Source organism: Jaculus jaculus, chromosome 5 (assembly GCF_020740685.1).
Source record: "Jaculus jaculus isolate mJacJac1 chromosome 5, mJacJac1.mat.Y.cur, whole genome shotgun sequence".
NCBI classification, from domain to species: Eukaryota; Metazoa; Chordata; class Mammalia; order Rodentia; family Dipodidae; genus Jaculus; species Jaculus jaculus.
The window spans coordinates 12,343,593-12,357,704 of NC_059106.1; the positions used below are offsets into that span (position 1 = coordinate 12,343,593).

A 14,112-nucleotide genomic window follows, 5' to 3' on the forward strand; every position below is an offset into this window, starting at 1 on the left:
AGATCCCACAGAGGTGAGGCACGTGTAAGGTCACACATGCTCAAACGGTGGCACAAGCATCTGGAATTCAATTGCAGTAGCTGACGCCCTTGTGTGCCAACTCTCTCTCTTTCTTCTCTTTCTCTCTCTCTCATGCATGCTAAAACAAAATTAAAAAAAAAAATTGGTCTCTAGGCTTATGAACAAACTTCTAAATGACACTAGGCCTTTTATGGAATTCTTCAACCACAAGGAGCAGTTGGATGTCACCAACCAGAACAGGTTTCTACCATAAATATCATTTAAGACTCCCTATTTTAAATTAGTAAAATTCAGCTTTTGTAAGTCTGGGTTTGTATTAATCAATGCCACAAAACCTGAAAATTATTAAAAATGCAATTTCCAGCCTCCTGCTTTTAAAAGAGTTTATTTTAAAACCATCCATATAAATACAAGCAGGTAGGAATTGTGCATCCATTACTGCAAGAGACATAAACTCACTCACTGAGGAGTCACCCTCAATGCACTTCCTCCCATCTCAAATAGATTATTCTGAAACATATTCCAGACAATATCAACTTCATTATGAATCTTTAAAATTCTTTTGTTTTGTTTTGTTTCTCAAGGTAGGGTCTCAAGCTAGGCTCAGGCTGACCTGGAATTTACAATGTAGTCTCAGGGTGTCCTCAAACTCATGGCAATCCTCCTACCTCTGCCTCCCAAGTACTGGGATTAAAGGTGTGGACTACCATAGCCGACTTAAAATTCTTTTTTTTAAAATTATTATCTTTTTTTAAATTCACTATGTAGTCTCAGGAAAATTCTTTTTTTTAATGGAAGCATATTATTACCAAATCTAAACATATCTAATGTGATCAATTTTCAGCTCTAAGAGATACAATTACAAATGAAATTATATATGCTTAACATGTAACAATTTGGTACAGATATGCACTATGAGGAATGAGTAGTACAGTCAAGTTAATTAACTCATCTATCACCTCACACAAGTATCTTTAGGCGAGGGTGGGGTAACAGCACATAAAATATTTTCTTCCCACCTCGAACAATGATTTAATAACAAACCACTGTTCAAACTCAGTGTTCAAGTTATTCTGTTCCCTTCTCAAGTTTCTCTGTTCAAGAGAGTAACTGCTCAAATTACTCTCTCAGCAAAGGTGAAGTATATAATACAGTATCAGAAACTAAAGCTGCCATGCTATAGATCAGATCCTGAAACACACACCAGGCACTCTGTATCTTTTGACTAACATCTTTCCATTCCTCCACCCTAAACAATAATTTTTTAATATGAAACCAGTATTCAAACTCAATGTTCAAATTTCTCTGATTATCTCAATTTTGTTGAAGTTTTATTCATAAACTGTTTTCAAATTTTACTTTGCAAAACCTAAACACCAATGTTTTAAGCCACAACCAAGAAGTCTCATGGAAAATATCTCACTCAATTCAGTAGAACAAAGTAGCATACATCTGTAGCCATAAAAGACTTATTGAGTTCATGAATATGAGAATCGCCTGGTCAAGAGGAGGAGGGAGAAAACTATCAGGCTATATAATTCTTGAAGTAGGGCTAGAGAGATGGCTCAGCAGTTAAGGCACTTGCCTGCAAAGCCTAAAGACCTAGGTTCAATTCCCTGGTACCCATGTAAAGCCAGATGAACAAAGTGATGCATGCATATGGACTTCATTTGCAATGAGTACAAGACCTGGTGTGCCCATTCTCTCCCTCCCTCCTCCCCTTACACATAAATAAACAAACAAAATAAAATTCTTGAAAGTAAAAGCCAAAATCCAGAAGTCAGTTACAGGAAAGTTCTACGTGAAGAACTAGCTAGGTATGGTAGCACCACTGAGGCTGAGGTGGGTGGACTACTGTGAGTTTGACATCAGCCTGGGTTACAGAGTAAGTTCTAGGTCAGCCAAGGCTACAGTGAGAGCCTGCCTTTAAAAAATTAAAAGTTCTAGGGGTGAGAGATATGGCTTAGTGGTTATGGCACTTGGTTGCAAAGCCTAAGGACCCAGGTTCAACTCTCCAGAATGCACATAAGCCAGATGCACATGATGGTGCCTGTGTCTACAGTTCATTTGCAGTGGCTAGAGGTCCTGAAGTGCCCATTCTCTCTCTCTCTCTCTCTCTCTCTCTCTCTCTCTCTCTCATAAATAAGTAAATAAACAAAAATGTTTTACATTAAAAAAAATCACTTTTTGGTTTTTGTTTGTTTCTTGAGGTATGGTCTTGCTCTAGCTCAGGCTAATCTGGAATTCACTATGCAGTCTTAGGCTGGCCTCAAATTCATAGCAATCATCCTACCTCTGCCTCCTAAGTGCTGGGATTAAAAGCATGCACTACCATGCCCAGAAAAAAATTCACTTTGTAATATGTACCATACATCAATGCAACCCATTTTAATCCCCAAATGACTGTAAAAGATAAATATTAGCCACAAAAGTTTAGTGTAACCATAAACTACTATGATAATCAAGAATGAACCTGTGGGCTGGAGATGGTTCAGTGGTTAAGGCGCTTGCCTGCAAAGCGGAGCATGCATACAGAGTTGGTTGGCAGTGACTAGAGGCCCTAGTATACTCATTCCCTTTCTCTCTCCCTCTCTTTCTCCTTGCAAATAAATAAATAAAATTTTTGAAAAGAACGAACACTAAAGAAACATAGTAAGTGTGTTAATAAAACATACGATCCACTAAGCCTGTAAAATCTGCCTCAACAAATCTCCAGTAAAGAGTCTACTTTAAAGACAAAACCAAAACCAGTAAGGAAGAATGTTTGGCCCCTACATGGAGAGAATGTGAAAAATGGTTCTCTGTGCAACAGTTTATCTCAAAACATAAAAGCCTGGTCAGGAAGGTCTCAGTGGATGAAAGCATAGGCAGGACAAGCTAACCCTAAAGTAGAGCAGTGCACATGTTGACCATTTCAACACGTCTATGGCAACAGGAGACACAGTATAAATCCTGAAGCCTGAGGGCCAGCTAAGTGGCATTTGCCCTCGCAAACAAGACAACGTGAAAGGTGAGGACAAAAACTCCACATGTGTGCAATACACACACAAACTAGAGTCAATGGAAAAACTAACTTGTCACCAAACATTTAGAAAACTCAATAGCAATGGAGAGATGGCTTAGCAGTTAAGGCACTTGCCTGCAAAGCCAAAGGACCCAGGGTCAATTCCCTAGGGCCCATGTAAGCCAGATGCACAAAGGTGGCACATGTTTCTGCGGTTGTTTGCAGCAGCTGGAACCCTGGTGTGTCAACTTTCCCTCTCTCTCAAATAAATAAATAACAATATAGAAAACACAATATATTACACACAGATTTTTCAAATCAGGTGAAATAATACTTACAATTTGCCATCTTTGAAAGATCGAACAAGAATATTATCTTTTTTCACAGCAATCTCATCACTACAATCAGGACAAACAACCTTAAAGAACAAGGGTGAAACTATTACAATTATAACACACTACCGACAGTTATTTAAGTGAATACTACTTAAGTACATGTACAGATAAGAACGATATCACATCTTCTTTATTTTTACTAAACAAATGACTTGCCTTCATTATTTCTCATTATATTTTATAAGCTGATGTATATATATATAATTATGTTTTTGTTTTTGTTTTGTTTTTCGAGGTAGGGTCCCACTCTGGCCCAGGCTGACCCGGAATTCACTATGTAGTCTCAGGGTAGCCTTGAACTCATGGCAATCCTCCTACATATGCCTCCCTAGTGCTGGAATTAAAGGCATGTGCCACCATGCCCGGCTCTGAGCTGATATTTATTGGGATGTTTACAGACACTGAATGGAGCATTGGAATTAAAGCATACAAACAGGGTGAGAAGGATGGTCAGAGCCAAGTGTGGTGGCGCACGCTTTTAATCTAAGCACTTGGGAGGCAGAGGTAGGAAGACCGCTGTGAGTTTGAGGCCACCCTGAGACTACATAGTGAATTCCAGGTCAGCCTGAGCTAGAGTGAGACCCTACCTCGGGGGGAAGAAAACAGGATGGTTAGCTGACATCACTTGTAGACATGAGTGTACACACACACTCGGATAAGCAACAGGCCACTCCATCTGTAACATTTTGGTAGGTTTTTTTTTTTTGTTTTTGTTTTTTGTTTTTTTTTTTTTGTTAAAGAATGGGCGTGCCAGGGCCTCCAGCCACAGCCTGCCTGGCTTACATGGGTCCTAGGGAATGGAAGCAAGGTCCTTTGGCTTTGTAGGCAAAGGCCTTAACCACTAAGTCACCTCTCTTGCCCTTGTATAAAATTTTGAAGAATGTGTGGTAAAGGAAAACTGTCATACTTAACAAAGTTAAAAAAAAAAAACACAAAACATTTATTAAATGCCAATAAGAATAAAAAATGCATCCTGAGTAAACGTGGATCTTAAAGAAGAATACATGAAACAGAGACCAAGGAAGCCACTTTTGCCTCACCCAGTCTCTCGCTATCTGCACCAAAAAGAGGAAAGAGGAATCTCTTCACCGTGTCTTTCAAGCTGGTCACTGAGTCTGCAAGTTAAGGTCTACAACTAGGAATTGTGTCATGGATATACCTGTAAAATATATGTTTCTCAGTGTTTGAAACCAATGACCTAAAAGTCTTCATTTAAAATCAAAGGCTTTCACAGGCAAAAAAAAAAAAAAAAAAAAAAATTTTTTTTTTTTTTTTGAGGTAGAGTCTCACTCAGGCTGACCTGGAATTCCCTATGTAGTCTCAGCGTGGCCTCAAACTCACAGCAATCCCCTACTTCTGCCTCCCAAGGGCTGGGATTGAAAACGTGCACCACCACACCCAGCTTTTCACAGACCAAATTTTACAAGAGCTCAAGTACTAAGAAAGTCCTGAAGAAGTACTGAATATTTATTGGTATCTCATTTTAAGCTTAAAGAGTTTCAATCATTTATCCAATTATACCTATCTAGAAAGAATTCATTCTAACACAAGAGTTGCATCTTCATTAAAAAGATATTTGAATAGGGGCTGAGGATATGGCTCAGCAGGTTAAAGGTGCTGGCTTTCCCCCCCTCCCAAGGTAGGGGTACCATTCTAGCACAGGCTGAATGGAATTCACTATGTAGTCTCAGGGTGGCCTTGAACTCATGAGGATCCTTCTACCTCTGCCTCCCAAGAGCTGGGATTAAAGGTGTGTGTCACCACGCCCAGCAGTGCTGGCTTTTTAAAATCAGCTGGCCTACACTGGACCAGTACCCACATAAACCAGACACACCAAGTGGCACATGTATCTGGAGTTTCTCTGCAGCACCCAGAAGTCATGGCACACCCATTCTCTCTCTTTCTCTCTCTCTTTGCAAATAAATAAAAATATCTTTTAAAATATATGATTAATTATTAGATATCTCTGCTAATGCTTTATAAACTACAAATTAGTTTGTAGTCTACCAGAAGATAAGTGAGTTAAAGGCTGCCTACATACATTTGTGAAAGACACTAGTACATACTCTGTTTGTAGAAGTCTAAGAAAATAGTCCTCTACACAAGGCCCTTCCAAGCTGCTCAAGAAGGACTAGTTGTCATTTGCTTGTGCACTCTACACCTACTGGTGGGCTCAGGAGCTGCACCATCTGCACTATGAACTTTCCCTCCAAACACCTTGCTGCAAAGATTAACTAGATTTTGTTTTCTGGAGGGGTGAGAGTTGTTTGTATTCAAAGACAATTTGGGAATTCTTTGGATTTAATGGTGTTAAAAACTCTCCCATAATGTGTACCTACCAAAAAAAAAAAAAAATTAGTTGCATCTGGCAGCTGGGGAGACTGCTCAGTGGTTAAGGTTGCTTGCTTGCAGTTGGCCTGGGTTCAATTCCCCAGATCCATGTAAAGCCAAATGCAAAAAGTAGTCCAAGTGTCTGGAGCAGGCTTGCTGAAGAAGGAAGCCCTGCTGTGCTCCTACTCAATCTCTCTCTCCTCTTGCAAATCAATAAATAATTTTTAAAAATTGCACTAGTGAGGCTGGACATAGTGATACATGGCTTTAGTCCTAGCCCTTAGGAGGCTGAGGCAGGATTAATGTGAGTTCAGGGCCAGGTAGTGTACACCTGTAACCCCAGCACCTTGGGAGTGAAGATGGGAAAATCAGGTGTTCAAGGTAGTCTCAGATACATAACAAAGAGGCCAGCCTGAGTTAAATGGGGCCTTATCTTAAAATAAAACATGGGGCTCTGGCTCAGCAGGTAAGTGTGCTTGCTGTGCAAAACAAGGACATGAGTTCAGTATCTGCATCCATATCAAAAGTAGGACATTGTCCTGCATGCCTTTAACCCCAGTGCTGAGGGGGCATAGGCAGAATTACCGGGGTTTGCTAGTCAGGCAGACTACCAAACAGCAGCTCCAGGTTTAGTGAGGGGCTATGTTTCAAGTAAATAAACTGGAAGAGCTATAGAGGAGAACGCCCTGCATCCTCCTTTGCTGCCCACAAGCATGCACACGGGGCATGGACATCTGGGCAAGCGCATGTGCACAGACCATACACACCTGATTCACTCCCTCACACACAGACACGTCTCCTACTCCCACCACTGGAACAGATTCCAGCCTTTTCTCCTGAAGCTGCTCACCAGTGCTGGGAACCACAGTGACTTCTTCTTGTCCAGACTGATGCAGTCCACACAGACAACCTTGCCAAGTAGCTCGTCAGTCTGTTTCCTGTCATCTTCATCTTCATCACTGGAGGATGATGAAGACTCTTCCTCTGGGCTAGAGAAAGGAAAAAAAAAACAAGGCATTTCTGTGTGTCCTAATAAGGAATATGCCAATTATTTTAGAACTTTTCTCACAATCCATAAAAGCTGCAAAACTTCTCATTTAACTTTTAAATAGAGGGCTGAAGAGATGGCTCAGTAGTCAAGGCCCTTGCCTACAAAGCCTAAGGAACAGGGTTTGATTCCCCAGTGCCCACGTGAGCAGGATGTACAATATGGCACATGTACCTCGAGTTCATTTGCAATGGCTGGACATCCCAGCACGAACATTCTATCTGCCTCTTTCTTTCACACAGATGATTGATAAATAGATTCGATAAGATAGATGATAGATAGACTGATTGATTTTAAGTAGGTCTCTAAAATTTCAAACAGTAACAAGTTTATCTTTAAGATGAAAGCGCACTGTATTCCTAAAAATCATTGGGGCTCCATTATTTTGAAGGAATAAGGAAACAAGGACTAATCACCTGTAATCTCAGCACTAAGGAGGCTGGGACAGAGAAAAACAAACAAAAAAACAAACAAACATAAAAATGATTGGTGGGAAATCAGAACAGAGTAGCCAGTCCCAAATCTTCAAAAACTCTCAAGGCCCCATACTCCACACCTCAGCGATACACTACGAGATGCTAGGAGCTCAGGAGACACTCCTCCTACAATCCTCATACAGACCTAACTTCAGAAGGAGAAGGCAAACATTACAGTGAGAACAGGTAATCTAGTAATGGATGACCACTGTTAAGAGCAAATAGACAAAACCAGTTTTTTCTAAAACACACACATTACTCTTCAGTAATAATGTTTAAAAGTACTTTACAGGGCTGGAGAGATGGCTTAGCGGTTTAGCGCTTGCCTGTGAAGCCTAAGGACCCCGGTTCAAGGCTCAATTCCCCAGGACCCACGTTAGCCAGATGCACAAGGGGGCGCACGCATCTGGAGTTTGTTTGCAGTGGCTGGAAGCCCTGGCGCGCCCATTCTTTCTCTCTCTGCCTCTTTCTCTCTCTGTCTGTTGCTCTCAAATAAATTTTTAAAAAAGTACCTTACAGTCATATATATAACTAGACTACTAAACTCGAAGGATGTTAACTTTCAGAAGAAAAACAAGGTATATGGAACCAGTTTATTATTTCCTTGACCTTAGATAAAATTAAAAAGTAAATCTAAAATGGGGGGGCACACAGAAAACAACAAACAAGGAAGAAAGAAAGGAGGGAGGGAGGGGAAGGGAGAAGGGGGAAGGGGGGGAGGGAAGAAAGGAGAGAGGGAGGGAGGAAGGTAGGGAAGGGTGGGTCTGGGCTGCACCTAATTCCCAGAAAATCCACAATTAGTACTAAAGAAAGACTGTTAACAGCAGTTCAAAATGAGCAAAGAAATGAAGGAATGGTAACTAGACAGGCTGTAGCATTCGCACTTCATGAAAACCAAAACTGAGGCAGGCAGCGATGACCCAACAAAGATGAAAATGCTTGACAGCAGCAAACGCCGTGCTCATTAACCAAAACAACTCAAGCAAGCAGATTAACTTTTGAAACTTAAAGTATGATTGGGGACAGGGCACAGTGTGGCTCAGTGCTAGAGTACCTGTTGAAAATGTGTGAGGCTCTGGGTTGCAAAAATAAGCAACAACAAATTTTAAACATGACTTATCTGTTTGTCTGATTACTAATTATTACTAATAAACCCAGTATACTTTGAATTTGGTGCCTTTTCAAAGAGATAACAATACCCCTTTATATTTACCTATCCCAATGAAAATACAAATTAGCACAACTATTATAGTCATATTAAACTTTTTTGTTGTTTTCAAGGTACAGTCTCACTCTAGCCAGGGCTGACCTGGAACTCACTCTGCACCGGAGGGGCTGACCTTGAACTCCTGGTGATCCTACCTCAGTTTCCTTAGTGCCAGGATTAAAGGTGAGAACAACCAAGACATTAGACATTTTATCTGTTAAATAATTTAAAAATTATTCCTTGGTAGGAAAAAGAAAGCGGAGCATACTGTGATGGCACAGATCTTTTATCCCAGCACTCGGGAGAAGCAGAAGTAGGAGGATCACCTTGAGCTTGAGGCCACCCTGAGACACATCATGAATTCCAGGCCAGCCTGGGCTAGAGTGAGACCCTACACTGAAAGGGGTGTGTGTGTGTGCTATTAAGTAATATTGAGGCGTTTCAAAGATGATTTACAAAGGATTAATCCCTCAGTGAGAATGCGGGGAGTATGAAAAACTAACAGGTGTGGTCTTTCTTTTTTTTTTTTTTTTTTTTTTTTTTTTTGTTTTGGTTGTTCAAGGTAGGGTCTTGCTCTGGCCCAGGCTGACCTGAAATTCCCTAGGTAGTCTCAGGGTGGCCTCTAACTCACAGCAATCCTCCTACCCCTGCATCCCAAGTGCTGGAATTAAAGACGTAACATTTTTTTTTTTTAACCAGCAGCACGTGGCCCACATGTAGCTACATAGCTCAAAGAGTCACCACAGGCTCATGTGTATGACTTCAGGTTGATTCTCTCTCTATAGGATGACTGATCTCCATTTACAGATGACTACAGAGCACAAGCAAACTTCTAAGCACACTGCTGCCATTTCTAACAGTCCCAGATGTCAGCACCAGCCAGTCAGTCACAGCTTCAACAGGAATAGAACAACAGGCTGGGCATGCTAGCTTACAATACCATTCTAACATTAGGCTGAGGCTGGAGGACTGCAGTTAGTTCAGTGACAGACTGGGCTACAGAGTAAATTCTTGCCTTAAAAGAAAAAACAAGGATGGAGAGATGGTTTAATGGTTCAAGTACACGCCTGTGAAGCCTAAGGACACAAGGTTCAATTCTCCAGGTCCCATGTAAGCCAGGTGCACATGGTGGCACATACATCTGGAGTTCATCTGCAGTGACTAGAGGACCTGGCATGCCCATTCTTTCTTTCTCTAACTCCCTCTCTCCCTCTCTCTGTCTCTAAGAAATAAATAAAAATATATCTTTAATAAAAAAAAAAAAGGAACACCTAGGTTGGGTGTGGTGATGCACATTTTTGATCCCAGTACTCAGGAGGCAGAGGTAGGAGGACTGCTTTGAGCTCAAGGCCACCCTGAGATTACACAATGAATTCTAGGCCAGCTTGGGCTAGAATGAGACCCTACCTAAAAAAAAGAAAAAAGAAAAAAAAAAAGAAAAGAAAACCTTACAACTGGAGAGATGGCTGAGTGGGTAAGGCACTTGCCTGCAAAGCCAAAGGACCAGGGTTCAATTCCCCAGTACCCATGTAAAACCAGATAGATGCACATGGTGGTGCATGTGTCTGGAGTTCATTTGTAGTGGATAGAGGCCCTGGCATGCCCATTCTCTCTCAAATAAATAAATAAAACTTTTAAAAGTTCACTCAAAGCTGGGCGTGGTTACACACACCTTTAATCCCAGCACTCAGGAGGCAGAGGTAGGATTGCTGAGTTTGAAGCCACCCGGAAACTACACACTCAATTCCAGGATAGAGCAAGACCCTAACTTGAAAAACTTAAAACTATAAAAATAAAATTCTAAAGTTCAGCCAGTATTTAATCCCTTTTTAAAAAAACTTTAGTTTATTTGAGAGAAAGGGGGCATGCCAGGGCCTTCAGCTATTGCTAGAATTTATTTTAACTACTAAGTTTCACCAGCATGCTATTATATCCATGAAGTCCATGCATTTTCCCTTCTTTTTGGGGAGGTGGAGACATTAACTCTCTTTATCCACCAGTTCCTACTACTTTAATTCTCTCTCCCCTCGGCACTGGAAACATACATCTTTTAAATCCTTTTATACTTCATAAATAGACGAATTAAAATAAATGAGTATAAAAAAATACATATGGGGGCTGGGGAAATGGCTTAGTGGTTAAGACACTTACTGGCAAAACCAAAGGACCAGAAAGGATTCAAGTTTGATTCCCCAGTACCCACATGAGCCAAATGCACAAGGTGGTACATGTGTCTGGAGTTTGCTTGCAGTGGCTAGAGGACCTGGCACACCCATTCTTTCTCTTTCATGAATAAAAATAAATAAAATACATAATGGGCTGAGACATCACTCATATAATAGAAAAGAAATACAATACAATACAAATATTTACCATCCTGTGTGTGTTAAGGGAGTAAAGGCAGCATAACCAGAACTACAATCAAATTCTTATTTATTAAAAAGGAGCAAAAAATTAAGCCAGGCACACGCCTTCAATCCCAGCACTTGGGAGGCAAAGGTAGGAGGATTGCTGTGAGTTCAAGGCCACCATGAGAATACAGAGTGAATTCCAGGTCAGCCTGGGCTACAGTGAGACCCTACCTCAAAAAAAAAAAAAAAAAAAAAAGAAGAAGAAGAAGAAGAAGCAAAAATTAAAAACATCTTTTGAAATTAGACAGTAACCATAGTTGTGCAATTTTTCAAGCATACTAAAAACCAACCAGTATACTTTGAAATGGTGTACTTATGATGTATGAATGAAATATTCCTATACAGCATTTTCAGATGGAAAGATGGCTTAGCAGTTAAGGTGCTTGCTTGTGAAGCCTAAGGACCTAGGCTCAACTCCCCAGGACCCATGGCACATGTGTCTGGAGTTCATCTGCAGTAGCTGGAGGCCCTGACATGCTCATTCTCTCTCTCTGTCTCGCCCACCCCCGAAATAAATAAAAAACATTTTCAGATTTAGACCTGTAAATATCAAGTTAAAGCACTAGCTTCCAAGCAAATGTTAGCACCGGATAAAAGCTCTGCACTCCAATAATCCCTTCTTAATATAATAAGTTCATTGTGTGGATCTGGAGTTGCTAAAAGATAAAGGTATATTGTTTGGGCCAGTGAGTCCTGGAACTCTAGGAAAGATAACTGTATTTACATTTGTACAGAAAGAATTTTGGGGGGGTTCCAAAGTAGGGTCTCATTCTAGCTCAGGCTGATCTGGAATTCACTATATAGTCTCAGGGTGTCCTCGAACTCAAGGTGATCCTCCTACCTCTGCCTCCTGAGTGCTGGAATTAGAAGTGTGTACCACCACGTCATGCTAGAAAGACTTTTATTACTTTAAAATAGTGCTAGGTAGGATCTTGCTAGGTACTTCATGCTGGCTACACTTTATAATCCTCATAAGAGCTGAGTCATAGGCATGTAACTTAAAAAAGAAAAAAGAGGGCTGGAGAGATGGCTTAGCGGTTAAGCGCTTGCCTGTGAAGCCTAAGGACGCCGGTTCAAGGCTCGGTTCCCCAGGTCCCACGTTAGCCAGATGCACAAGGGGGCGCACGCGTCTGGAGTTCGTTTGCAGTGGCTGGTAGCCCTGGCGTGCCCATTCTCTCTCTCTCTCTCTCTCTCCCTCTCTCCCTCCCTCCCTCCCTCCCTCCCTCTCTCTCTCTCTCTCTGCCTCGTTCTCTGTCTGTTGCTCTCAAATAAATAAATAAAAATAAACCAAAAAAAAATTTAAAAAAAAAAAAGATAATCAGAGACCACAGTAAAGACTTTTTCAACAGTGACAGGAAAAATGAAGGTCAAAGGATCCTCTTAAGAACAGTTTCAAGACTCCATTGTAGATAGTCACTTGAAGAAACTGGAGAAAGAATTTTGAAGAACTAACTAGAGAGACAGTACTTCAAATTGTGATCCTTGTGTGAAAAGCTTATAAACCAAAGTCAAACACCAAGCAAGACTGAACATGATGACACATGCTTTTAATCTCAGAACTCAGAAGGCAGAGGTAGGAAGGATGATCACCATGATTTCAAGGCCACCCTGAGACTACATAGTAAATTCCAGGTCAGAGCCTGGCCTAGAGTGAGACCCTACCTCGAAACCACCTCCCCCCCCTCAAAAAAAAACAACCACCAAGCAAAAACATTCTTAGGCCACTCCACAGTAAAGCCCACCAATAGTAGCAGCAAGGGTCAAGAACAGAAAACTTAACTAGATGGCAGACATAACTAGGCTTCATTCCCTACACAAGCAATCCTCAGGCTTCAAATGACTCACGTGTACAATACAGTGCCAAAGCAAATCTCTCAATGAACACAGAGATGCCCAACAGAAAGTCTGCTGATTTAGAATGCTTGCTGGAGTCCACAAAATGCCACAGTTAATTGACTCAGCAACACCTCCTTATTTTACTCTCACCCTCAGGAACAGGAAACAACAGCTAAGAAATACAGAAGACTTTTTTAACGGATCAATCTATGTGACATTCCATAATAAACTTACTTAATTTTGTATTTCCATTTTTGGATGACATCTAAAACAGGTAAAAATTTGTCTAAATGTTAGATGCAATGTTTTTATTGACAACTTCCACTGTTAGACAATGAGGCATGATAATTTCCGACACCCCGGCTTTTCCCCTTCAAAAAAATCCACTCTCCATCATATCCCTCCCTCAATTAGTTTCTCTTTTATTTTGACATCATCATCTTTTCCTATTATAAGGATCCTGTGTAGGTAGTACCAGGCATTGCGAGGTCATGGATATCAAGGCCATTCTGTGTCTGGAAGACTGCATTATAAGTACTCCTACCCTTCCTTTGGCTAGGTGCAATTTTTTAAACTTCAAAACATTCTTTAAGGGATGAAGGGACGGCTTAGCAGTTAAGGCATTTGCCTGCAAAACCAAAGGACCCAAGTACAATTTCCCAGGACCCATGTAAGCCTGATACACAAGGTGATGCATGCATTGAGAGTTTGTTTGCAGTGGCTGGAGGCCCTGGCCCACACATTCACTCTCATGCTCTTTCTCTCTCTCACTCTTCCTCTGTCTCTCAAATAAATAAAAAACATATATATTTTAAAAATTATTTAAACTGGGCATGGTGGCTCACACCTTCAATCCCAGCACTAAGGAGGTACAAGTAGGAGGACTGCTGTGAGTTCAAGTACAGCCTGAGACTATATAGTGAATTCCAGGTCAACCTGGGCTAACGTAAAACCTCCACCACGAAAAACCAATACATATAATATTTTTCTTGTGATAGGGGAATGTTTTTCAAATTTCAAGTAATGCAGCAAAAACAAGTCCTACCCAACATATGCAAATATCAGCAAACAGGACTTTATATACACGTCTACACATACTACCATGAGATCACATGACAGACTGACAGCTCATCAATCTTTTCATGTAAATACATGATTATATTTAGTTACTTACATGGCATAGGTCAGGTACCTAACTTATAAATCCAAACTAAAAACTGTTCCTGCTTCAGAGCATTTTGGACTTTGATTAGGGATGTTTACCCCATGATATCAACATAGATACTACAGAACCAGAAAGTTGTGATGTGAGACACTTCTGCACACAGGAGGAACACTGAGCTACATCACTACACACACACTCTTGTGATAGGAGTTCCCATG

General features: G+C 40.9%; 1 protein-coding gene across 7 annotated transcripts in view; it reads right to left on the bottom strand.

Moving 5' to 3' along the window:
• The window catches only part of Arid4b (AT-rich interaction domain 4B), a 147,042-nt gene that overhangs the window by 66,401 nt on the left and 66,529 nt on the right, over positions 1-14,112 (bottom strand). For all 7 annotated transcript variants that reach the window (XM_045149565.1, XM_045149564.1, XM_045149563.1 and 4 more), the window contains exons 8-9: positions 6,602-6,740; positions 3,364-3,443 (exon numbers count right to left, since the gene is read on the bottom strand). In XM_045149565.1, coding sequence (XP_045005500.1) covers positions 3,364-3,443; positions 6,602-6,740 — 219 coding nt within the window. The remainder of the gene's footprint in view (positions 1-3,363; positions 3,444-6,601; positions 6,741-14,112) is intronic.